At 36.5% G+C, this 24,782-nt stretch overlaps 8 protein-coding genes across 8 annotated transcripts; 7 read left to right on the forward strand and 1 right to left on the reverse strand.

The window, feature by feature from the left end:
* Positions 1-1,428: 1,428 nt before the first annotated feature.
* MONOS_3356 (uncharacterized protein) lies at positions 1,429-8,317 on the reverse strand (the record flags this gene model as incomplete). Its single annotated transcript, XM_067873351.1, has 2 exons — positions 1,429-8,222; positions 8,292-8,317. 2 exons carry the CDS (start codon positions 8,315-8,317, stop codon positions 1,889-1,891), a joined length of 6,360 nt encoding a protein of 2,119 aa, XP_067733670.1. The 3' UTR covers positions 1,429-1,888.
* A 5,091-nt stretch (positions 8,318-13,408) lies between these two features.
* MONOS_3357 (putative Aph-1 protein) lies at positions 13,409-14,289 on the forward strand (the record flags this gene model as incomplete). Its single annotated transcript, XM_067873352.1, has 4 exons — positions 13,409-13,506; positions 13,563-13,642; positions 13,707-13,975; positions 14,044-14,289. 4 exons carry the CDS (start codon positions 13,409-13,411, stop codon positions 14,287-14,289), a joined length of 693 nt encoding a protein of 230 aa, XP_067733671.1.
* A 509-nt stretch (positions 14,290-14,798) lies between these two features.
* MONOS_3358 (uncharacterized protein) lies at positions 14,799-15,905 on the forward strand (the record flags this gene model as incomplete). Its single annotated transcript, XM_067873353.1, has 2 exons — positions 14,799-14,913; positions 14,971-15,905. 2 exons carry the CDS (start codon positions 14,799-14,801, stop codon positions 15,903-15,905), a joined length of 1,050 nt encoding a protein of 349 aa, XP_067733672.1.
* A 376-nt stretch (positions 15,906-16,281) lies between these two features.
* MONOS_3359 (uncharacterized protein) lies at positions 16,282-17,040 on the forward strand (the record flags this gene model as incomplete). The annotated part of the gene is made up of 1 exon (XM_067873354.1): positions 16,282-17,040. One exon carries the CDS (start codon positions 16,282-16,284, stop codon positions 17,038-17,040), a length of 759 nt encoding a protein of 252 aa, XP_067733673.1.
* A 553-nt stretch (positions 17,041-17,593) lies between these two features.
* MONOS_18554 (uncharacterized protein) lies at positions 17,594-18,317 on the forward strand. Its single transcript, XM_067871584.1, has one exon. It carries the CDS (start codon positions 17,602-17,604, stop codon positions 18,298-18,300), a length of 699 nt encoding a protein of 232 aa, XP_067733674.1. The 5' UTR covers positions 17,594-17,601; the 3' UTR covers positions 18,301-18,317.
* Positions 18,318-18,406: 89 nt separating this feature from the next.
* On the forward strand, positions 18,407-21,046 carry MONOS_3360 (putative Phospholipase B). The gene is made up of 6 exons (XM_067873356.1): positions 18,407-18,439; positions 18,529-18,675; positions 18,723-18,808; positions 18,909-19,070; positions 19,125-20,541; positions 20,735-21,046. Exons 2-6 carry the CDS (start codon positions 18,540-18,542, stop codon positions 20,752-20,754), a joined length of 1,821 nt encoding a protein of 606 aa, XP_067733675.1. The 5' UTR covers positions 18,407-18,439; positions 18,529-18,539; the 3' UTR covers positions 20,755-21,046.
* Positions 21,047-21,088: 42 nt separating this feature from the next.
* MONOS_3361 (putative lysosomal acid phosphatase) lies at positions 21,089-23,220 on the forward strand. The gene is made up of 6 exons (XM_067873357.1): positions 21,089-21,487; positions 21,543-21,610; positions 21,668-21,801; positions 21,849-21,952; positions 22,021-22,204; positions 22,350-23,220. The coding sequence occupies exons 1-6, from the start codon at positions 21,107-21,109 to the stop codon at positions 22,991-22,993; spliced, it is 1,515 nt and encodes a 504-aa protein (XP_067733676.1). The 5' UTR covers positions 21,089-21,106; the 3' UTR covers positions 22,994-23,220.
* Positions 23,221-23,404: 184 nt separating this feature from the next.
* On the forward strand, positions 23,405-24,227 carry MONOS_3362 (putative Glycogen recognition site of AMP-activated protein kinase; the record flags this gene model as incomplete). Its single annotated transcript, XM_067873358.1, has 4 exons — positions 23,405-23,464; positions 23,557-23,956; positions 24,023-24,103; positions 24,154-24,227. The coding sequence occupies 4 exons, from the start codon at positions 23,405-23,407 to the stop codon at positions 24,225-24,227; spliced, it is 615 nt and encodes a 204-aa protein (XP_067733677.1).
* Positions 24,228-24,782: the final 555 nt, after the last annotated feature.

Genomic DNA, 24,782 nt, shown 5'->3' on the forward strand with positions numbered 1-24,782 from the left:
CATGTTTTCATGCATCAGAGATGTGCGGAAGTTAGCAAAAAAGTCAAAAATAAAAAATAAAAAATTGAGGAAAAAATGTGTGAATGAATTTTTAAAAATAAGAATTTCAAAAAAAAAATAATTAATCAACTTCCATGGGGCCAAATTCTGATGCACTTGCACCGTCCCCAGCTCCAAGTGAATATGATTCTTCAAATTCAGTCATTTAAAGAATGTCATTTTCATCTTTGATGTCAGATTCTTGCAATGATTCTGTCGAGTCACTTTCTTCACTTTCAGATTCTTCCAATTCGTTTTCTTTTTCCGTTTAATCGAAGACGATTCCCTTTATTAATTCATCAAATTGAATTTGCAAATTTCTTCTGACCAGCCACATAGATAAATAATCCCCTAGATACTTTTCTCTGCATCCTGTTCTTATAAAAAATTTCCGTAAATTCATCCACAGACGTTCGACAGTGTTTGCACATGCATGTGTAATTTTGTTTTTGAATTCTCGCTTGTGACAGACAGTATCATGAGCGTAACCATTATCTTTCAATATGGCATAAGCCTTCCATTCATCGCTCATAATCCGAGATCCAGGAAGAATTTTGTTTCGTATTATTGGAACCAATGTCTCAGCCTTCCTATTTGGCACAATCATCACAAAGTTCTTCCCCGCACCTCCCTCTGGTTTTCTTTCCATAGCTCCAAATATCCAAATTTGTCTCTTCTTTTTCCCTCGCCCATACTTATTGAGCCTCCAGACCGCTTCGTCGACCTCCACAATCCTTCCCGGCCCTCCTATGACAGCTTGATTTTTGTTCCTCGTTGATGTGCATCTGACTCGGATAACACTCTTACAATAATGTATTGTGTTTTCACTTATTCCAAGCAGTTCACAAATGTGTGCGGCTGATATACCAATGTAATAATATAAAACAATCATCAAAAACTTTCTCAGCGGTATTTTCGAATTTTCCAATAATGTGTTAAAAAAAACTGACTGTTTTTTGCCACATTTTCCAAATCTCCAATATTTGTAATATTTGCCTCTGGATGTGAATATCATTTTGCATTAATCATGTCTGCATTCAGGAGCTTCTCCTTCCAGCACATTTTCGAAATACCATTTCCAAGCACCCATTTCATCCGAAAATATATCGTTGAGTTCACAAATAGGTGTTTTTGTGAACATTCTTTGTGGCAAAGACATTTGATGAATGTTTGATCAAACCCATAAATACTAGAAAAAGACATTTTTTCCAAATATAGAAATTATATTTTTGACAAGTTTCCGCATGTTTTTTGGAGATAAAAATTGCATAATAATAAATAATAAAACATTATAAACAGAAATAAACTTATTCCAGGCGTTCACATATCATCAGGTCTTGCCTTACTCTTTAAAAAGGGATAAATAGTGTTTTCAAGATATTTGAAGATATGCCATCGAAATTATGAATATGTTTGTGAAGAAAGTTTATGATCACAAAAAAAGTATGAGAAAATGATTTGAAAAAGTCTTTAAGCAAGTGACAAAGTTAAATTTGAAAGCAAACAACAAAATGTAAACATTCAATTTATTTCGAACAAGATAGAAAAAATGAACACACTTTCCATAATTTTTTTCATTTCCATGAAATTCAATATTCAAAAATCAGAATTCATGTGAACGTTTCGTCGGATGCATCAGGGCTGAAAAAAGGAATTTTTGCTTCCTTTTCAATTTCCTTTTTTTTTTCAAACTTGGTGCAGCATTCGACCATTTTCCATATTCAAAGTTCCTTTTATTGCATATTATTTAAGAAAAATAAAAAATGATTTTCTCTTCTAACTTTCACTATTAGCTTCAGCTTTGATGCTGATAATTTCTCAGCTCATTCAATTGGAAGTGTTTTTGCGGCTAATTCAATTTTATTTCTGAAGAAGCCAAAGATTCAGATTCTTCAACTTTTGTATTTTCGTGTGATCCTTCTTGGTAACTCACTGCATCAGACATGGTGAGAATCACAGCTCCAGCTGGGAATTTCTGGATGAATTCTCGTTTCAAGTCGCTCAGTGTTGGCCTTGCTTCTTGCTTCTCGCTCACTGTTGATTTATCCAGTTCAATAAATGAAGAATCACCAGCTGCAGCCATATCAGGCCTTTCTCCATTCACAATCTTCTTTCCAGCAACCTCTGCCTCATAATCACCAAACGGAATCTGGAGCGTCAGACACTCCCACAGCATCATCCCGATCGAGAATGCCACCGACTCCTTGGTTGCTCCCATGTTCTTGTTGATCTGCAGCTCTGGTGCCTTCCACCTCAAATACTCTTTTTTGAAATAATCTTCATCCTCAAACGCAGACGAGGGCAGGGAGTCATCATCATCATCATTATCACTGGCAGATGTCAAAACAGTTGACGAGGAGATGGATGATGAGTCTGAGTCATCATCAGACAATAAGTCAGAATGCATCACGATGCAGATCACCATGTGCTCGGAGAACAACACAATGTGAGGACTCAAACTGGATAATGACTGAAGAGGATTTTCCGTTTCATCAAATGAGTGAAGAGCAAGATTGGCCACCCAGAACAGGATTTGGGCAGCCGTCTGCTCCCTCTCCTGCAGAGTGCCAATCGCCATCTCCTTTGTCTTATTCCTTCCGTGCAACAACATGAACAGAGAATCCCTCAGATCCACAATCAGCTTCTCATGAGGAGATGAACAGGCCATTGCATCCACCAGATTCGACATCGATGACGTAGTTGGGCACAAACTCTCTGTTCGAACAAATGTTGTGTCAGTGTCTGAAGTGTCTGTGGTTGAAGTGGATGAGATGGATGGTGATGGTGTTCTTTTTCTTGTCTCTTCTTCTTCATCTTTCTCCAGAATCCATTGAGGGATCTTGTCTGAATCTCTTCCCAGAATGTATTCAGTGGAGCCACTCTCACTCAAAAGATGCTCGGATGACTCGGAGTGTCCCAAACCTTTCTCGTACACTCTCTTTTTCATCCTCTCATCGTTCTTCTTCTCTGCCTCTTTCTCTGCCCTCCTCCACTGCTCCTCAGGTGACATCTCCATCGTCACCATCTCAAATGCCTTCGGATCTTTTCTGATGTTGTCATTCACAATTATCTCCAATTCCTTTGTTCGTCTTTTTTGTTTTCTCCATCGAACAATGAATATTATTGACACAATTAACAATATCACAACAATCATAATGCACACAATCAATGCCCATGATAGTTTCCCTTCTTTTCTTCCTTCAACAATCCTTTCATCTCCCTTCGATTCAACCTCGCTCCTGTTCTTCAGGATGAATGACTCAGTTGCCGAGGGAGAATGGCCATCTCCAAACAAGATGCACACCCTCACTTCCGCACTCGCCTCTGCTCCCCTCACCATCTCCAATCCAGTTGTGCCATGCACTTCCTCTTCACTCACAAATCCTGACTCACTTATCTCGTGTGTCTCCATCTGCTCCACATCCCCCACCGACGAAACAACCCGAAACGACAGGTTGCATGGCAGAAGAAGTGCACCCCTGAACACAACATCCAGCACCCCTTCCTTCTCCTCTGTCTCCACCGATCGCAGCGTGGGGATGAACAATGGCGATGCTCGCTCCTCAACAATCCCCATCAAAGTGCATCCTTCATTCAGAATCCAAAGGGAGGTGTTCTTCTCTTGCCCATCACCTCCCTTCAAGCTCATAATATTCAACTGAGCAGAATCCGAACACAAGATGTTTCTCCGAGCTGAGGGATATTTTCCAATCGATGGGTTGTTGTTCACAAACTCTCCTTTCTCAATCATCACATTCCCACTCGATATGGACAATCCACCTGAAGAAGCATTAAAAATTGTTACATCCTTCATCGCCAATGAAGTATTAGCTGAATGAACAAGTGATCCATTCCATTTGCATATTTCTTCAAAATCCCTGTTTCTCTCGTTTTCACTTTCTTTTGTTTTCACTCCAATAAATTGACACAAATCCATCGAAAAACCCTTTGCATTGTTCAACTCCATAATACTTCCTTTGTTGGACAGAGAACCACAGTTTGAACAGGAACAATTGGAAAGAACAATTTGAGCAGATGTTGAGAAAGCGTAAAGAACAGAAGCTCCTTCAGAATTCCTTGAGCAATTCTTGAATGAGGAGATTCCAAAAGAAACTGTTCCTGAATTCGAACCATGAATCGCAATGATGCAGCCCTCAGACAGCTCCACTTCATCAGCCACAACCCAATTAAATGCAACTTCTTTGCACTGCCCAATCTCAAATACATTTGATGTTGACTTAATCTGTTCCAGTCTGAAATTTGTGATGTTAATCTCATCTCCATTTAGCAGAAAAGCTGACTTCTTGAACGAAAGGAGTGACACTGAGCAGTTGTCAACATGCAGAATTCCATTTTCGATGCTCAACAACGTCGAGTTGAGAACAACTGAATCTATATTTGAAGCATCAACAATCGAAGAAAAATCAACAAATGAAAGAGATAATTGACCATTTGTTTCATGGATAATTGAACTTCCAGAATAAGAAAACCATTGACCAATAGAAAACTTAACGCTCTCAATCCGTATTTTACCTGATGCCGTGATAAGATTTCCTGTATCTCCGGAAATTGTGGAGTTCAGATGTACAAAAGCAGTTGAGGGAGGTTCTTGTGAGTGTATGCAAACATTCTGCACGCGACATTCTCCAACAACAACTGTATCCTTCGAGATCAATAATTGTGAATACGACGAAGGAATGATATGTTTCACACCCACATTCAAAGACTCGCATGGGGTATTCAATTCTCCACATTGCTTGCTATCTTCGTGGTTTTCATCAGCAGAAGACACAAAGATCGTCTCGCTCTGGTATTTCACCACCCTCAGCAGCAGATCCTCTTCACCCACAAACGAGTCTGTTGTGCAGCCCCACATTGCTAGATCCTTCACAAACGGCGCTCGTAAGTCCAGCAAGAATTGTTCATCTGCAATTTGATTTTCGAGTGAGTGGCATTTCACATACACGTCTCTCCCTCTAAACGCTGAGTTATCCTTGAACGTGATATTCGACAGCACAAAATTCAGAGGCTGCTCAGCTGTTGAGGTGCATTCCAGAAACAGCCACCCACCTCTTCCTGTGGTTGAGCAGAAGCACTCAGAAATCGTGCAAAACAAGCAGTCAAATTGTCCTCCTTCGTTCAACAGCGCAAATATCGCCCCTCCCTTTCCACACCTCGTTCCACCACACTTCTTCATCGTTGTGTTTCTTACAACCATTTTCAAAGGCTCATCATCATTCACATTCTGAATGATGGGAATGTCATTGATTGTGTTCTGGGTGACTTCTTCGAATACACTCCACTCAATAATAACATCTTGTTCTTCTTCATTTTTTCCTCTTCTTGAAATCTTTGAAATGCTCAATCCACTTGATCCATCCAGATCAACATTCTTCATCGTCAGATTTTTGATGTTCAGCATCGTTGAAGATAACACAGAAATCACATCCTTTGAAAAAGACAGCGATTGCATTGTCACCAATTCCAATAGAACTGTGCCTCCATCTGCCTTGATCAATCCATAGCTGATTATTTCTTCTCTGCTTTCTTCCGTTTTTGTGAATGAACAGTCCTTCACAGTCAACAACGCATCACTTGAGCCAACATGCATCAAACTTTTAACATCACCAGTGAATGAAGATGGCATCACAAAGTTTATCAGTTCGAAGTTTGTAATTCCCTGAATCTTCATTGCTGCTTTCTCTGATCCTTCAAGCGAAGCGAGACATTCCAAGGAGCAAATGAGGCTATTATCCGATTTTATTGCAGCCCCACTGAGATCCACACATTTTTGAAGAAGTCCTTTTCCAATGATGTTTATATTCCTTTCATTTCCTTCAGTCAATCGATCCAAACAAAAATCAATTGAAAGACAAGGATAATCTGAAAGACCACAAGTGCAAACATCTTTTCCATCGCCTCCAACAAATATCTCTGATCCAAGTGCGAACCAGAAATACACCAATGGAATAGCATTCGTTGTGTCGCTTCCATCAAAGCCTCTCATGGAATCCAACGAAATATCAGAAAGATGCTCGGACACAAATGGAAGAGATGTATTTGTGATGCTCTTTGTCAAGTTGGATGATTCAACAAACAGGTCATTTCCATATTTTGCAACATTCGGCTTGTCTGCCTCAAAAACAGGAGATGAGATCACAAATGAAGAATCATCATCAATTAACTTCAGTGCCATCCCTCCACCAAAGCCAGTTTTCCCTTCTTTGGCTGGTGCTGTGCATCCTGTGAATGTGCATGAAACAATGTTCAATTGAGTATTCCCTTTCAACTGAGCATCAATGGCCCCTCCTCTGCTCCCATCAGCCAGCACAAAGCATCCATCAAAATCACATTTTTCAATATTTATTTCTGCATTTGAATTTTCATCTTTGCTGTTGTCGATGCTCACACAGCCTCCGCTTCCAGCTGCTCTTTCTATTTCTGTGAAATTACTTTTCATCATTTTCAACCACAAAGTGCTCATGAGATCGGCCTTTGTGCTGCTTCCAGACAATGAGATCAATGGATTTCCACTCAAAGTGATAGATGAAGCCAAAAACGAATCAATATATAAGGTTCCTGATTTACCTGACAAGAATAGCAATTCCAATTCTGATAAAGGATTTTGAAGAGAAAGAGAACAATGAGATATCGTCAGTATTGATGAAGAAGAAATAAAAGTGGAATGCGATGAAAGAGAAGATGGAAGAGAGAAGATAAGTTTTGACAATTCTGTTTCAACACTTGCTGTTATCATTGCTGAATTGGAAATTGAATTTGAATCAGAGACTTTCCAACCACTTTGATCATCATTTCCTCTGATTTCATGCTTCTGTCCAGCAAATGCCAATTCATCGCTCATCGAGATCATTCCACTCACAACAACTTTCTTTGTTCCTGTTTGACGTGTGAGAGAGTGCTTCAAAGCCAAACAGGGAAATTGGACTATTCCACAATGTGAGTGATCGGATGCCTCGAAGTTGCTCACAAAGATTTCTTCTGGAGTTGGAAGGAGATAGATGCAGAGAGGGATGGCAGCGCTGGTGTTTCCATTTTCATATCCTCGAACTTTGTCAAATGAATCCAAAGAGGCTGTAACGCAAGTGATTTTTTGTGACTTTGCAGTTTCTTCCAGATTGGGTGAAATGACAAAGATGTCTCTTCCCCATTTAGCCGTGTTCGTTACAAAGGAAGAAGAAATCAGGAAATTGGAATTTCCAGTCAAAAGTTGAAGAAGAATTCCTCCCCCAAGACCATTGGATGACGAACAAAAGCACCCATTAAAATTACCGCCTTCCACTTTCACTTCATTTGTTTCTCCCACACACAGCATCATCGATCCTCCATTTTCTGATGTTGTGCTTCCACAATCTTCGAATGTGCAAGAATCCAGGTCGATGTTTGCCTTGTCGTTGGAAAACGACATCACAGCTGCTCCATTCGTTGTTCTTTCAATCCCAGAAAAGGTGCACCCTGAAAATGTCAATGATACTTCATTTGTCGAAGAAAGCGAAAACAATGAAACAGCGGAGATAGTCTTTGCCCAGTTCACGTTTTCCATCTGAAACATGCCGTTCTGAATGTTTATCAGCTCTGTGGCAAATGCTGTATTTTCACTTTGTTCACTTCCAGCAGATATGTTCAGCCCGCTTATATGCATTTCTCCTGTTCCAGTGATCTCAAACAGCCTCGAAGCTCGATTATTTGCATGTGCTGAGTTATGCACAAGAACAAGGTCTCTGACAATCAAGGTGCCTGTTGAGACTGAAAAAAGAGAAAAACAGCCAGACTCTAGTTCTGTTTGAATTATTGAGCTTAAATTACTTTGGCCATAAACAGAAAAACTGTCTGTTCCACAATTAAAACTATTTGTTTCGATTATTGTTCCAGTGAGAATCTCGATATCAGTCACATATTCAGGAATAAGTTGACTCAAACAATGGCTGATTGCGCTGCATGGATAAGATTCATTAATTCCGCACGAATAAGTGTCTTTGGTATTCGGTTGCGTTTCAGTCGAAGAAACAAATCTGGTTCTTCCAAAATCGTTTCGAAGCCAAATGCTAACATCAACAATTGAGTCATGTTTTGTGCTAACTCTATTTGATGAATTTCTTGTTGAAAAGCATGAGGAATCAATGTTGTTTTCTGTAGAATCATAAAGGACAATATCATGACCCCCTCTAACGCATGTGTTATTATGGAAAAAGGAATAAAAGAATAATAGCCCCAAATTGTTGAGGTTAATATACACCGCAACAGCTCCACCTCCATCCATTGAATGACAATTGCAGAATAGACAATTTGAAATGACAATTTTGTCGATGCACTTCCAATGTTGAACTGCACCTCCCACGCTGCCAGTTGATCCATTGCATCGACATTTGAAGAAAAATGAATTTATTATGCATTCTTTCTGTTTCACTGTTTTCGTTTGCCGGAGTTCAATTGCGCCTGCATCGATGCCCGAAGAACAGTTATTAAAAAAGCAATCGTCAACCATTGATTGAACAATTATGCACTCAACCGTTATTCCTCCACCTCCATAATCCGTGCTTGCGGTTGCTGAACATTGGACGAACGTTGAATGGCGCACAACGCATTCAGCGATATTCAACGCAAATATTCCTCCACCTCTTGTTAAAGCAGCAATGCATCTTGTGAATGAAGAACTTTCAACAATCAAAGTTGCGTTTTCATTATCATGCACATAAAGAGCACCACCTTGTGGTGCTGTGCAATCAACCCATTCGCACAATGAAAAGGATTGGCTTTCTGTTGTGTCCATTTGTTCTCCTGGTTGAAAAACATTTCTTTCTCTTTTCCCATTGTGTGTTGAAATGTTTTTGCAGATAAATTTCTCTGAAGAAAAGGATCCACTCGAGATCCCTCCTTCAAAGGCATTCACACACAAATAAATGAAGCAGTTATCCATTGAACTTCGAAAACATGAATGTTCCATGCAATAATCACTTTTCTTGGAAGATTTCACAGACATGTTTCTGAAAGCACATTTATTAATCTCTTCACATTCACTCTTTCCGTTCAATAGGAAATGGTCTGAAGAGGATGCAACCAGATCTGCAACGATGGAATTTCTCAAAATAACAGAATTTGAATAATCAGATGAAAATATGAGGCTGGAAGGGTTTTGATTCTTTTGGGGGATCAAACTCATGTTTGTGAAATAGATTGACCCACTTTGCAAAAGAAACGGAGATTCCGATTTTTGGTGGGAAATGCAGGAATCCATCGTTAGAGTTGACTTGTCTGTTATTAGCACACATGTTGAAGAAGAATGTTCAATTGCCACATTTTTCAGTCCAACTGAACAATTGTGGAATCCCATAAATGTGTTTTTCACTGTAGAAAGACTTGAATTCAGTCTTTTCACTCCTGACAATGTGTTCTGCTCGAATAAATAATTGTAATCGTCTTTTGATTGAAATTGTGAATCGTTTGAATAACCTTCAAGAAAGAAAGAAAGAAAGAAAGAAAGAAAGAAAGAGAGAGAGAGAGAGAGAGAGAGAGAATTATTGAAATAATTAGAATTATTAAGAATACCTTTGCTTTCCATTATGGCAGTTACAGAGATATCTTGTACTTCAAATGTCTTTCCAAAAATCAAACATACAAAAAGGAACAAATGTATTTTCATATGGAGTGAAAATTAATTCTGATATGACAAATCAAGTTATTGATGATGATCAAAGCTATCATAATAAATAGTTTTCGATCAATTAAAAAGAACCAAAGCCTTCTTTTGGCAATCATTTTGAGAGCGTTAGAAAAACATCTGGGATACTTCTAAAACAATACCATTTCTTCAGTTCAAGCCAGGCATGAATTTGTGTTTGCTGGAGAAGCTATCATATTTTCATTTATCAAAAATAAAATAAAACAAAACAAAACAAAACAAAATAAAATAAAATAAAATAAAAATCTTGCATCACTAAAAATCAACAATAAAATATGATAATTTCAGATAAAGTTTGACTTTTCAGACAAAGTTTAATTTGTCATATTTTATTAATTGCATTCACAAAAAATAAAAATAAACACATCAAACAGAAATATCTTCCAACAAAGACTCAAAAAGTTGAAAATGCCATCTGAAAATGCACACCATCTTAATTACTCTTGAAAATGGTTCGCTCGAATCCAAAAAAAACTTCATTTTTCAATGCAAATGGATTGCAACTTTCTTCATCGTTTTGTTTTTGCTGTTTCAAAAGTTAATCCACTTTCTCTTTCTTCCTAAAGCTCCTCCATCTTCCATTTCACCCTTCATATTTTCTCCTAGTTTCCCTTGTCATCCCACTCTTTCATCTTCTTTTCTGAAAACATCCAAACAAGTCATTCCGCTTTATTCGTCTAACTCTATCTTGTTCTTTCTCAATTTGTCACATTGATTCATTTTTGTGAACATATGATTTCCGTTATTTTTTGAAAAAAACCAGCAACTCAAAAAAATGAATAGAAACTTCTAAAATCCATTTGTGACAAATGAGAGGGAGTGCAATATGAGCCTTCGCTTCGCATATCCTTTTATGAAAAAGAAATGACAAAAGATTGTAAACAAACAAATCAAACATATAATTATTTAAACTTCAAAAAATACAATTAACAAAATGAATAAAGAAAATTTAAATATTTGTCCAGTTGTTTCATGTATTTCTTTTCAATTCTGAAATTATTCGTTATTCAAAAAATGAAATTTTTCTACAAACAATAACGCACACAATATTTCATTTTTTGTCAACTCGGCATTCTCATTGCGAAATGTAAACGAATCTTTTCATCTCTTCTCCCTTCGCAATCTCTTTCTTCTCGCTTTCCATCCTTCATTGGTTCTGCCTCCATCTCTTTCCTTCAAATTCCCATCAATCCCATCCTTTCACTTTCTTTTCCATCTTCTTCTTTTTCTCGCTCACTTTCTTCCTTGTGCTCAAATAATGAAATCTTTTCTTCTCAAGTAAATCCATCCAATACAGAATCGTTCAATATCAGCGCCTTTTCTGATCAATTGCATGTCTTTGAATAAAATCCAGCATATCTTCAAAATGTCTCCAGCAAAATGCTTAAAAAAGGAATGGAAATGTGAAAGAAAATTGAATAGATTAAATGAATAAAAAATTCATACCTCACAACAAATGCAAAGAAATTGATGCATAAGTACTGTTCCAAACATTATTTTTCAATTTTACACAGACAACGCATTTTCAGCAAATCCAATGAAATTACAATGAAAATGGGAAATGAAAGATGATGGATGAAAGTTATTAAAAAATTGGATATTGACTTTAAAAACTGTTGTAAATCAAATAAAATCCATTTGGCTTAGCTCTGCAAGCAAAGAAGACTTATGGATAGTCAAAGAAAATGTTATTTGAAAATTTTTTGGAGACTTTAAGATCATTCTCTGCTGAAGAAAACGAGTTAATACGATTTTCTTGTTGAAATTCTCAACTTCTCCGCTTTTGTCAATTCTTTTGTTCTAACTGATCAAATGGATACTGCTTTGGAATTCTGCTTCAATTTTTTGTCTTTCTTCCGGACTTTGTTGTTCGTTGAGTTGCATAACCCGAATGCATAATTGAAGCCACTTCCTTAATAAAAGCTTTTTCTTTGAATCCTTTTCAGCTATATTGTCATCGAAGATGCAGAATGAAATAAATTTGACTTCATTCATCCAGGAATATGTTCTTGTACAACACAACGCAGCACCTCCCCATGAAGTTGAATTTGATATCAATTTGTTATTTATAAACTGGCACTCAACGATTGAAAATTGACTTGGTTTATTTTGTGGAGGCCAATTGAATGTGAGAGAACCAGCAGAATCACCACCAGAATTTGAGATGCACTTGCATTTGGAAAACAAGAATTGACCGTTTGAAGAAAAATCACCAATATAGAAATACCAACCAGTTCCACACCATTATGTTGTTGAACAACTTTCAATTCTATTATCTGAAAATGAATAAACGGAAGATGATTGTCGACCGTCAATGCAAATTGCACCTCCGCGAGTTGCAGAGCCGTTTGTGAAATTGGATTTTGAGATGTCAACATTTAACAAAAACTCGCAAATTAAAGCTCCACCAAGATTTGTTTTTGAACAATGATAAAATGAACTTGATGTGATTGCAAGATTTGCATTTGTACAAGAAACATAAAGTGCACCACCATGGACAGCTCCACTACTTGAATTATTCCATTTGCGCCGTTCAAAGAGATAGCTATTCAGGTTGAATGAGGATATTCTTTCTAATTTCAATTTTTGAGTTTCGGATCCGTTATATTAAACAAGATCATTTGATGAAGATTTTGCTTTGCTGAAGAAGGAGGTGTTAAAGGTTGAGAAGGAAGCGAATGGAAGTTGAAGGAAGTGAATATGGAGTTGCAAAAAAAAGATAATGTACCAAGAAACGCAAAATAGGAAAATGAAATTGTTTCTTTGAAAAATGCCGATGAATTAATTATTAAAGAATATACGAGTTTAATGAAATGAGAAGCACAAATCAAGAATAAATGATATTGCAAAAGCGTGATAACAGCAAAGAATATCAAAGAAAATATTGAAGAATAATTGAAAGGAATTGAAATAGATTAAGATAATTAAGAACAAAAACTTTTTTGCATAAATAAAGCTGTTAAACTTGTATTTTGCAGAAATACTTCAAACCCTCACTTGAATTTATGCACCTTGCTTGGAATTAACGATTGGACTATTGAAACAATATTGAAAACAATAAACAAAAATCGTAATTTGCGTTTTCCAAGTGTATTAATTTCGAAAGAATGATTCAAAAAAACAGCTGGGAATAATAATTATCATGTGGTTGGTGAATGAAATTTACGTTATTCGAATCCAATATTTATTGCTAAGCTCAACTCACAGATTGTCTTCTTAAGATAAAAAACAAAATTGTTTGAAATTTTATGGATAAAAAAAAATAGCGGGGGTGGGGGATATTCATATCCTTTGCGATGCAATTAATTACAATATCATTATTATTTTCATTCAATTGCTGGAACAAACAAAATGAATTGAAAAAATACATTAAAAAGGCAAAATGAATTATGGCGAACCATTGTGACATTTTGGATAAATAATCTGGAACTTTATTTGATTTTACAGCTTTTCACAAGGTATGAATTTATTGATTTTGATTATAATCGATCTTCCCACAAACTTTTAATTATGGGCCTTGTTTTGTTTATTGGATGTATATTTTTAACTTTCGGGATTCCGGTTGTTGCTTTAATATTACTAACAATTAGCAATAGACCTTCTTCATTGGTTGTGTTTTTCTCATCTGGCTTTTTATTCGTTCTTCTTCTATTCCCATTGAGTGGATTTTCAATGTTGTTTAATATTGCCAAAGAAGGGTCATATTTTTATCTGCCAATGAGCATTATTACGACAGAAATAGCTCGATATTTGTTATATTTTATCATTAGGTATTCAAGATCTTTTTAGTATTTCAAAATCTAAAAATTTATTGTTTCATTTGCAGCAAACTTCGTCATGCACTCCCATTTAAAGACACGGATACAAATGTAATATCGCATAGAACTTTTCTTATTCATGCTTTTGGTATCACTTGTTGATTGCTTCAAAATTTTAAAATATGTTTTCAAATGAATTTCTATTCAATTAGCTGCGGGTGCTGGCATTGGTTCTGCACAAGCTCTTGAATCCATGTCACCATTTTTTAATTCGGGCTATACTGATGCTACACTATATTCAACAATTCAAAGTCCTCCTTTGATTGCAACTTCATCAACATTGTCATTATGCCTTTTTATCTTTCAGTCATCCATCACTATCCTAGCTTTTATTATGTACAATAAGGCTTCGCGATCAAAACTGAAAACAATTTGCGTCATTTTGATGTTTATCATTGTTCAAGGAATTGTGAGAATACCTGTTTGTTATTGTTATTGATTTAATTAGTTACTTTTATTTCCTTTCAAATCTTTAAATACATACGATAGAATATTGCACTTCTCCCTTCTCTTTCACCAGACAATTCAACCTCCGTTATTTCATTGATTAATTCGCTTTCATCAGATCCTAATTCTTCATTTCCTTCTGCTAGTTCTTCGCTTGCAGCTTGTTTAACTTGCCTCATTGTTTCTATTGTTGTGTGCGTTGTTGCACTTATTTCGAGTGACTGTGTTATGCAGGGGAAAATTCGGCTTATTAACGAAAGTGAAGTATATGGAGTTAAACAAGAATAGAAATATATTAGATATTATCACTTCTTGAGATGATCTGTTTTTTATTGTTTTATTTTGGATTTTAGTGAATGCTTTGATTTTTTGTACATATTTAATTTTTGTGGAAAATTTTGCCTCACAACTTTTTGTCTTATGGATTTTTAGATCAAAAATTTTGTTCGTTCGTTTTTTCATTAATGACATTTGCATTTTCGAGAAAAGATAGAGCCGAAAATAGGTTATCAAGTTTTTCGCACGGTGTTTTATAGATAACTTTGTTAATGTCTTTTTTATGAAGTACCGATGAATTTTAATTATTTTGTTTGAAGAACAGCAAATAGAAGGAATCTCTCAAAGAAGAGAAACTTACTATTTTGGACTTAGATTTATAGCTCGTGATAAGTTGCTGCAAGATCGAAGGATAACCTCAAGCTTTGAAACGCTCAGTTCTTTATCACAAAAACAGAAAGAAAAAGTTTGATAAAAATTATAAATTTTTTTACGGACAATTTTAGATTTAATGAATACGTATGTGCTGTTTCATTCAGTTGGATAATTTAGAGTTAGAGGTTCAGAATCTTGATTCAGTTGATAATCATGTTCTGATGGAATCTCTCAATGCTATATCAGAACTTATTTTAATTGGTTAGACTTTATTCAATTATGTGCGTGTTGTACAATTTCATTTTCATGAAATATTAGGACAAAATTTCTCAATTCAGCGTGTTATCAATGCTGGAGCAATTAAGCCACTTTTGACTATTCTCAATAATAATTGTAATGGTGCAATTCTTCTTGAAGCAACAAAAGTTATTGCACACATTGGACGGGGAAGCCACGAACAGATTGAGATATTAGTTCGAGAAGGCATTGTGTTTCATTTGTCAAAGATATTTCATCAAGTTGAGGATTATCGGATTCAGGAACAAGCTTTGATTGGATTAGGAAACATATGCAGTGGAAGCGAGAATGGGTGTATGGAAGTGATACGTCAAGGGATTTTAGATGATGTTATGAAGATGGTAGATGGTGCGGAGGATTCAAGAAAGAGTTTCAAAAAATCTCAGTTGCGCGCTTGCACTTTTCTTTTATCGAACGTCTCAAGGCTTGCCAGGTTTTGTGGAGATGAAATTGCGAAAATAGCATTTTCTGATGAGTTAGCAATAACCAATGACAAAAAATTCACAGAAAACGTAGCATCTTCTCAAAATGAATCAGCCACCCCGAAAAGCCAGCAATCAATATTTTTTGCGTCTTCTTCGTCTTTCATTCCCATTTCTCCACCTTCATCATCAACATCAACTTCTTCTTCTTCTTCATTGCTTTCATCAACATCATCATCATCTCCATCTCCTTCGCATTCTGCAGACACCCAGTGTTATTTGCGCCTCTTCCGCCATCTTCGCCCGTTGGTGCACTTTTTTGCGCGGGTGATCAACACAACTGACCAGAAGCTGGTGGAAGACGGCTGCTGGGGCTTGAGCGAGCTGTCGATGCAGCCGAGATGCCTCGACATGATCATTTATGTGGGAGTCATCAAGAAGATAGTGTCTTTCATCGGGTGTGTGTATGTCAAATCAGACAATGAATTGCTAAAAGAATTGCTGTGCTTGCTGATTGTGTATTTTATGTATTGAAGGAGTATATACATTCTTATCCTTTCTTTTTTTGAAGTCATTTTAAGTTTTCATTGGAGAATGAATGTTTCTTTGGAGAAGTGATTTTTTAGCAATTTGAAATTGGCTTTTTTTCTCAAAAAAAAATAAGTGCTTGTATTCGTTGAATCTGTATTATTCAATATTCATTTATAAATTGTACTTTCAATTCTGTATTAAATAATTTTCTCTTTCTCCTTTTTTATTTACTTATTCATTTTTTTATTTCAATATATATTGCTTCGTCTTCTTCATCCACCCCTTCCCTCCTCCTCCGCCCAGCCACACCCTCGAGCTCTCCTGCACCTGCCTCAACATCCTCGCCAACCTCACTTCGATGTCTGACCTGAGCTGCCAAATGGCCATCGACGCCGGCGCCCTCCCTGCCCTCGCCCAGATGATCATCTCCCCCTTCGACTCTTCTTCTCTCCCGTCCAGTTTGTCTCTCTCCCCTCAGCTGTTCGCAAGGACGGTGGTGCAGTCGCTGCTGCCGATGGCGTTTGTGGCGCTGATCAACATCGCTAACGGCACAGCTGCGCAGATACAGACGCTGATTGAGGCACACGCTGTGGAGAAGATTGTGGAGCTGATGATGAGTGCTGAGGATGCAGGTGGTGGGGGAATTGATGAGGGAAGTTTAAAAAGGAACATGAAGAAGGAGGAGGATGGAAGAGAAGGAGGAAAGGAAAGTGGAACAGATGGAAGAGAGGAGAATAGCAATGGCATTGAAATAGAAGACGAATTGGATATGATTCTGTATCCACATATTCGAGATATGGAGCCATCTGAGAATCCAACACCTGCTCCTCCTTCATCTTCTCCTTCTCCTTCTCCTTCTCCATCCCCATCCTCCTCTTCTTCTTCCTCTTCTTCTTCTTCTTCCTCTTCCTTTTCTTCCGCTTCCTCTTCCCCCGTGTTCCGTCTGCCTGTCTCTTTGGAGGCAGAAGCACTCGAAGTGCTTGCCACCATTGCCCACCATGGGACAGACAGGCAGATGAATGCCTTTCTTGCCCACTCTGTCCAAATCGTCTGTCTTCGCTCGCTCATTCGCAGAGCAGCGGAGGCGATTGCTCAGTCAAAGGGTGTGTTCGATGGGTGGGAGGAGGAAAAAAGTTGATTGTTGGAAAAGAATGAATGAATGGATGGATGGATGAAGGAGGAGAAAAAAATAGGATTTTTTTCGTTTTATTTTTTGTTTTATTTTGTTATTATTGGATTGTTTGTTTGATCATTTAACATGATGCATCATTCACTTTTTTTGCATTTTCATTTTCATTTTCATTATCAATCATTATTTTTTTATTCTGTTTATTTCTTCCTTTTTTCAGAGTCAACAGTACCACGAAATGCTGTCAAAGTGTGCATCTGTTCCCTTGTTGTTCTTCTGCGTCTGGGCAATTTGTGTTTGGGAGAGCAAGTTTTTGAGGGAAATGCCACAAACCCTTTCAAAAGGGCGTTGGATTCAGAGGGAGGGGAAGAGGCGATAGAGGCGCTGATGTTCTGCAGCCACAGCCAAATCAGCAAGCTTTCAAAAGGGCTGATGAAAGTGGTGAAGGAGATGTACAAAATTGAAGGGGGAGAAGGGGGAGAAGGGGGAGAAGGGGGAGAAGGGGGAGAAGGGGGAGAAGGGGGAGAAGGGGGAGAAGGGGGAGAAGGAGATGAGAAATGTGAACACATTATGAATGAAGAGATGGATTCATCATCATCTTCTTCTTCTTCCTCTTCCTCTCCTTCTCTTCAGAATCCTCTATTCACCATTCAACCAGAAGTCACCTCACTTTCATCTCCTCCGCCAGCCAGCCACAACTCCTCTACCAAAATGTCGAGTGATGACGAGTTTGTTGATGAAGATGCAGCAGCATTTGTCCCTTCATTCGGCTTTTCCTCTCAATTTCTTGTTTCTTCGTTGCCTTCTTCCACCTCACTCACTTCGCCTGTTCCACCTTCTTCTCTTGCACACACACAAACCTCATCTAATCAGACAGCTCAGAATGAATCCAATGGAAATAACACATTCACTCCTTCTCCATTGTCATCTATACGGTCATCATCTTCATCATCATCATCATCTGCTTCTTCTTCTTCTCTTCCTCTTTCTTCATTCAATCTTTCATCTTCATTTCACCCTTCAGCCACACTTCCTTCTCCTTCCCAGCCTTTTTCTGCCAATTCGATCTTTTCACCACAAATTTCTTCACCTTCACAAATGCAAACATCCATTTTCCCAAATCAAATCAATCAAGGAAGTCCTTCTGAAACAGCCAACATTGAGGCAAAAAACATTTTTCCAGAAGTGAATCCTCAATCTCAGATTACAAAAAAACTACAAAAAAACGAACCTTTTCCCACTTCAGCATTTTATGTACACGATCAATAGCAAAAATACGATATTTTTTGTTGAAGTTATGTATTATTGCATTCATAAAATTTAACGGAATTTGTTGTTAACAAAAAATGGTCTTGAGTGAAAACTATTATGTTTTAGATCAAAATTTGTTGCAAACGTTGGGTTTCTGGTTTGGCAAAAGTTATTGCAATTCGATTTCAATATATGTTAAAATTTGATTTTAATAAAAAAATTTCTGTATATTTTTTGAAATTTTAGCAAGCAAGGATATGCTCCTTTCGATAATTTTATTATCTCAAGTTTTCTGCCTTAAAGAGCAGCATGGATACGTTCATAAAAGTGGAGACGGATTTACTATGTCTAAAAAGAACGACAAAGATACAATCATTGAAGTTGTTTACGGATGTATGCTTTCTATTTTAAATAAAGATATTTATTTTCAATTTCAAAAGCGGACACATCTAAATGTCGTTGGCAAAAGATTGAATTACTCAACAAATTGAATGCCTATTCTGAGGATTCTATGAAGGCTCTTGGGGTATTTTGTTATATTTTTTTCAAAAGCAAATTTATGTTTATTTCATAAACTAAATAATTATAATTATTAAAAAACTTTTTTTCATATAAAAATATATTAGTTTGCAGAAGCATTTTATATGTCAAAAGAAATATATGCATCTGTTATGAACCAAAAGAAAGCACTTATTCAAACTTTTGGAGCAGATAAACTTCCTGATGAATTTGTGAAATTTTATTCAGATAATCTCAAATGGATTCGAGATCAAGTTAAAACTAATGGGGTATGATAATGCGTAGAGACGATTTGTTATTTAATATCTCATTATTTTTCTCAGGATGATACATATTGGCGTCATATTGGAATGATACTTGCCCAATTTGATGGACTTGTTGAAGGATATGCAAAATCCGCAGAAAGTGGGAAGGAGCTTTCTGCTGAAGATTTATGGCTTTATCAGGGATTGCAAGATGCTCACGATGTAAAAGAAAAGATTCAGCCAACTCAAGAAAATAACGGAATACCTTCATTATTCCTTGCTGGTTCATCTTCTATGATTGCAAGAATTGAGCCCGAACATCAAAAAGAATTGTATGTTGGGCATTCAGCATTCGGACATTACAGTGGATTATGGCCACGTGTGACAAAGAGAGTGAAGTATATGACATGCGACAAAAAGGAAGTGATGATAACCATGACTGGGTATGCTGGACAGATTGCATCACAGGATGGATTCTATTTAGTAAACAAGAAGAAAGTTGTTGCCGAGGTTCGTCAGGCGATGCTCGAAAAGGGAGGCTTCAATGTGGTTACGTCAGATGGTGTTTTGGGCTGGATGCGTGTGATGGTATCCAACCTGATGAGTGCTGAAGGATCACTTGAGGATTGGGCCAACACACACCAAAACTCGTCATCTAACACAGACACAAAATCAGTTTTGCTTATTGATATGTCGAAATTCAAGCGTGGCAAGGCGCTGGAGGAAGGCGGAGCAAGGATTATTGAGTCGTGGCCAGGAACAGAGATGTCTATGGCAATTGGTGATATTTTGCAGAAGTCGAAGTCTATTGTGGTATCTGCATCACCTTTGACATCCATCGGTTTTGAAGGGATGGGGCACAAGAACTTTATTGAAAAGACAGTTGGAGCAGAGCATTCAGAAGAGGTGGCGTGGCTGCTGTCGAACGACGATGCAAAAGGCGGAAAGCTGCGGATGTGGAAGCGGTTTGCTGACACCACAGCAGACATGTCTCAGCTGAAGGAACTTTTGAGACGCAACGACTTTGAATCAGATGCTGAAAGCATCAATCCATTCACCAAAGTGCACGACCCATGCATGGCATTCGGTGCCAGATGCGAGCAAAGACCAGCGCCAGAAGCCAATTCGCTCTACTCGCCTGTTGTGGCAGCTGGCTCTTTGGATGCGAAAGTTGTGTCATCGGCGTCTGCAGCACACAACAACTTTGCGATTGTTGCAGGGACCATCTGGAGTGAATCGAGTGCTGCACTCAAGCCAGCGTCGACCGACGATTTGAGCAAGAAAGTTGAGTTTCCACACGACTATATGCCTCAGAACACCACCGGCCCTTGGGACATGGTGGCGTTTGACGGAGAGGGCACCCAAGCGATTCGGATAGTGATGATTGTGTCGATTGCTATTTCTGGATCAATCTGCGTGTTTGGCATTGTTTGCACTGTCGTCTTCTTGGTCAAGAGAAGACTAAAGAAAAAGAAGGAGGCGCAAAAATTGCTTGGTGTGCGAGAGAGAGAGCGTGATATTGTTTGTAGTTAAATAGACATTTAATATATTTTGAAAAAAACATTTTTTTTCATTTTTTTGGAAACTTTCACTCAATCTCAATATTTTAATTTGAATCTATATTATTATTATTATTTTTTAATTGTTAACATCATAATTGCAATACTTTTCTCATTCAATAATCTCAGAGCAACCTGTAAATTCATAAAAGTTGAAAAATTATTTATGCAGTTGAATGAAGCTGTTTTTGGAATTTTGTTGATGTTTTCTTTTTATTTTCATTTCAGGTATTTCATGAAAAAGAGTGATTTTCACCACAAATTTTTTAATCTCCTTTTACAGTTGTGTTATTTTTAATGTTATTTGATGCTTTTTTGAATTATGCAATTTTTATTATTTATTGTTAAAGTCAGTTCAATTTGGAGAGTCTTTGTTTCTTTTGTTTTGATGTTGCTGCTTTAAATGAAAGACAAGAAAAGAAAACAACATTTTAATTGAAATTTTTATTTTTTTCTGTTTTCAATAAAGATCAAGTTAATCATAATTCAAAAAGAATTATTATGATTTGTGCAATTTATATCTTGGTGATTGCTTTTGGAAGTGCTATTTCTTCATCAGACGAGAAACTAATAAATGAAGATCCGCAACTTATTCAGTTATTTGCAATCACCAGACATGGAGCACGGGCGCCAAACAAGAGCATACCAAATCTTAAATGCAAAGAATTTACAGTTGCAAAAGGAGAACTAACATCGCTTGGGCAGAAGCAGCATTATGACTTAGGAATGCAGTTGCGTGATGAATACCCTTTCCTTCCTACAGAATATGATTCAAAAAAGTTTTATTTTAAATCGAGTGACGAAAACAGAAGTCTGATGTCTGCAGAAGCTCATTTACAAGGATTATTTAAAAGCAGTTATAAGCAAGATCCTCCTAGTTTAGTTTGTAAATTATGATTTTTGGTTATTTGAAAATTTTCTTTTTCACTATTCACAGGGACTGCCAATTCATAGTGAATCAACAGATAATGACTGGGTGATTCAAGGACGAAAATCTTGCAAAGGGTATGTAATCTTATTCTAAGTAATTATTTATTCATTTTTCCATTTCTATTTTTCAAGGCAAATTCAAAAGCTTCTTGATCCAGTAAAGTTGAGTGAAGAATATCTAAAGAAAGAAAAAGAGAATGCAGACATTCTTGCTACTCTTGCGAAAGAAGCTGGCTACATTGCACTTACTATTGACAATGTTTCATGTTTGGCAATTGTATTATTTTAGAATGATATATTTTCTTTGCTTCAGATGTTGCTGATCAAATTTTTTGCGCAAATGCTCATAACTATAAAAAGTGCATGTTCCAAAACGATACGCTAAACCAAAAAGCAATGGAGCTAAATGCCTTTTCTGTTTGCTTTATTTTTATTGTTTATTTATTAATTTTTGCACGTGTGTCTTATTTCTTTCGAAATTACAGAATAAAATGGAGCATAGAATCGAAGATAAAGAAGCGGCACAGTTGCTAATCTCAACTTTTCTTGATGATGTTTTTGATCGGATTGAAGAGACATTGAGCAGTGAGTCGTACAGTTATGTGCTTTACTCTGCTCATGATGGCAACATCCTTTCATTACTCCAATTGTTTAATCAGCCATCTCCAGGTTGGTGTCTTTATTAAAGAAATTATTGCATTTGTGAATGATTTTTTTTTTGTTGTTGTTGCCTCTATCAATTGCATTATGAATAAATTCAAACATTCATTTATCAATGTATTCATCAACGTGATTGTGTTCTCTTTTATTTTAGGTAATGTTCCATATGCCTCTCTCTTTTATTTCGAGCTTTACCATCTCCATCCGCAAACAATGAAGCGCCCTTTTTCTGGGAGCGATGTTGGCATTAAGATTGGATATCGGCCATTCAAAGAGAACGATGCTGACTATGATGATTATCACACACCTTTCAATGCAACTTCCATGTCCTCATCAGCAAGCAATCCAAATGATCGTTCAGATGCCTCTCATTTTGACTTTGCAGAGTATGCGAGGCATCACCGCTCTTCGTCCCAGTTTCAGTCGCTTCGCTCGCAGCGAGGCGGATGGAGAGATTTTGATGGAAGAGGGAGAGTGGCAGACAAGGCGAAGAGCGACTTCACAAAGGAAGTCTGCAAAAAGGACTATTGCTCGCTGGAAGATCTGAAGAAGCTTGTGATCACGAAAGAGCAGTGGAAGAACAAGTGCTTTCCGAAGGAAAAAGAGAAGGAGCCCCCAAAAGAAGAGTTTGCATTCAAGAAGTCAGTGGTGTTTGCATTGATTGTTGTGACTGCGGTGGTATTTGTGGGATTTGTGATATGCTTGGTTGTTTCGATTGTCTTTGGTTTCAAATTGCGCAAGAAGAATAGGTATTCTTCAATAAATAGTCTTGAAAGTTCTCAATTGATCGAAAAGTGAAAGTTTTGTGATTATATGTATGTATTTTTTTCGTTTTTGCTAATCATTTTATTTTCCTGCAAAGTTTATTCGGTTAGTTATTGTTTATTTATCATTTGTTTATTTATTTGCCTTATTGTTTTTTTATTATTATTATTATTATTTTAATTTTTTATTCTTTTCTTGCATTTTGAGAGTTATCGGACAATTGTTTGTGGAATAAAAGGAAAATAAAAATTCAGCAAGAATTTTTTTCTTAAACGTTTGTCTTTTTTAAAAAAAGAGAATGAAGAATTTTCTGTTTATCCATTAAACAACTTATAAAACAAGTATTTGAAATTTGTTGAACGAAAGAAATCTTCAAATATTATTTAAGGGATAAAAACTTTATTTTTCTGTTTTCTCTTGCATAAAAGTTCTTCATAACTCATAATGACGCAGAAATTCACTCATGCCTTATGGTTTTTAAAGGTTAATTCGATGAGTTATGCAGTATGGAAATGTTGTTTCAAAAAGAAAAGGCTTTGCTCTTTAAATGAAATTTGATGTTTTGTCTTATTTGTTGTTATTATGTGATTTAATAGATTTCATTTGATCAGCAAACTTCTTTTCTGATTGAAAATGCGTTTAATCATCGGAATGATCTGGATTTTATTCCACCAGTTTTGGTTTTTGAGCAGGCAACTGAAGTTGCAGATTTTGAGCATCTAACATTTCTGAGAAGCATTCTCATAGAATGTGAAATAAATTTTGAAATAATGAAAGCAATCTTGACATCGGATGAATCGAGAGCTTTTGATCTGATCAGAGTTGATCCAATTGTCAAATCGAATCCATTGCTTAATTTGATTCAACTCATCGAATGGCCTTATGCAGGTGGGGATGTATTCCTTCGTGGATCTTTCGATAGCTGGAGCTCATCAATTCCAATGCAAAAACGCAAAAGTGATGGAGTTTGGGAAGTTGCTCTGCTTTTTGATAAGAGTGTGATATCTATTTGAAATGAAAATCATTTTTTATTTTAAACTTTCTTAACTTTTTATTCAAAAGTGGAAGCTTTTTCATATAAATTTGTCGTTGATGGAAAATGGAAATTTAGAAAAGATTTGAACTGCTGCAGTGATAGTCATGGTTTGTTATTTTCACTAATTTGTCCTATCATCATCTTGTTGTTTATATAGGAAATATAAACAATGTCTTCACACCAGAAAAGGGGGCGGATGCTTTGGAAAACACTGTTCATATGCACGTTTAGAAATGGTTAAGCTGAAGCTACTTTGGATCAAATATTTTCAATTTTCTGCAATAAAGTTAACTTCTTCACGGAATAATTTCTAATTTCCTATCATTCAATTTATTTATTAAGCGATTTTTGTGTATTGAATTTTGTTTTTATGTGAGACTTGGAGAATTATCTCATCCTTGAAGCAGTTTTCTTTTTGAGAATTCGACAAACTTCAATATTCAATTTGAAGTTGTTTACCGAATATTTGAATTTGCGCAATTATTTGGTATTTGGCACTTAAGCTGAAATAACTTTGATATTGATTTGCTCTATTTTGTGTTGCAATGGTTTTTATGACTTTTTCGTTTTTTGACTTGAAATGTTCAATGGTCTGTGGTGTGAACGTGTCATATTTCATACCAATTTCACATTATTTTTCAGTGTTATTTGAATTTTACAAGGTTATTGCTTTTTTATTTTTATTGTTATTTTCTCTTTTCTGTAATTTTATCTTTCTTTTTCAGCCTTTCTATTTTTTGTGAAATTTGATAAACATTCTCATTTTTTATTCATTTTTTTCATTTT

The sequence above is a fragment of the Monocercomonoides exilis genome (genome assembly GCF_001643675.1).
Source record: "Monocercomonoides exilis strain PA203 chromosome Unknown scaffold6-2077815, whole genome shotgun sequence".
Lineage (NCBI taxonomy): Eukaryota > Preaxostyla > Oxymonadida > Polymastigidae > Monocercomonoides > Monocercomonoides exilis.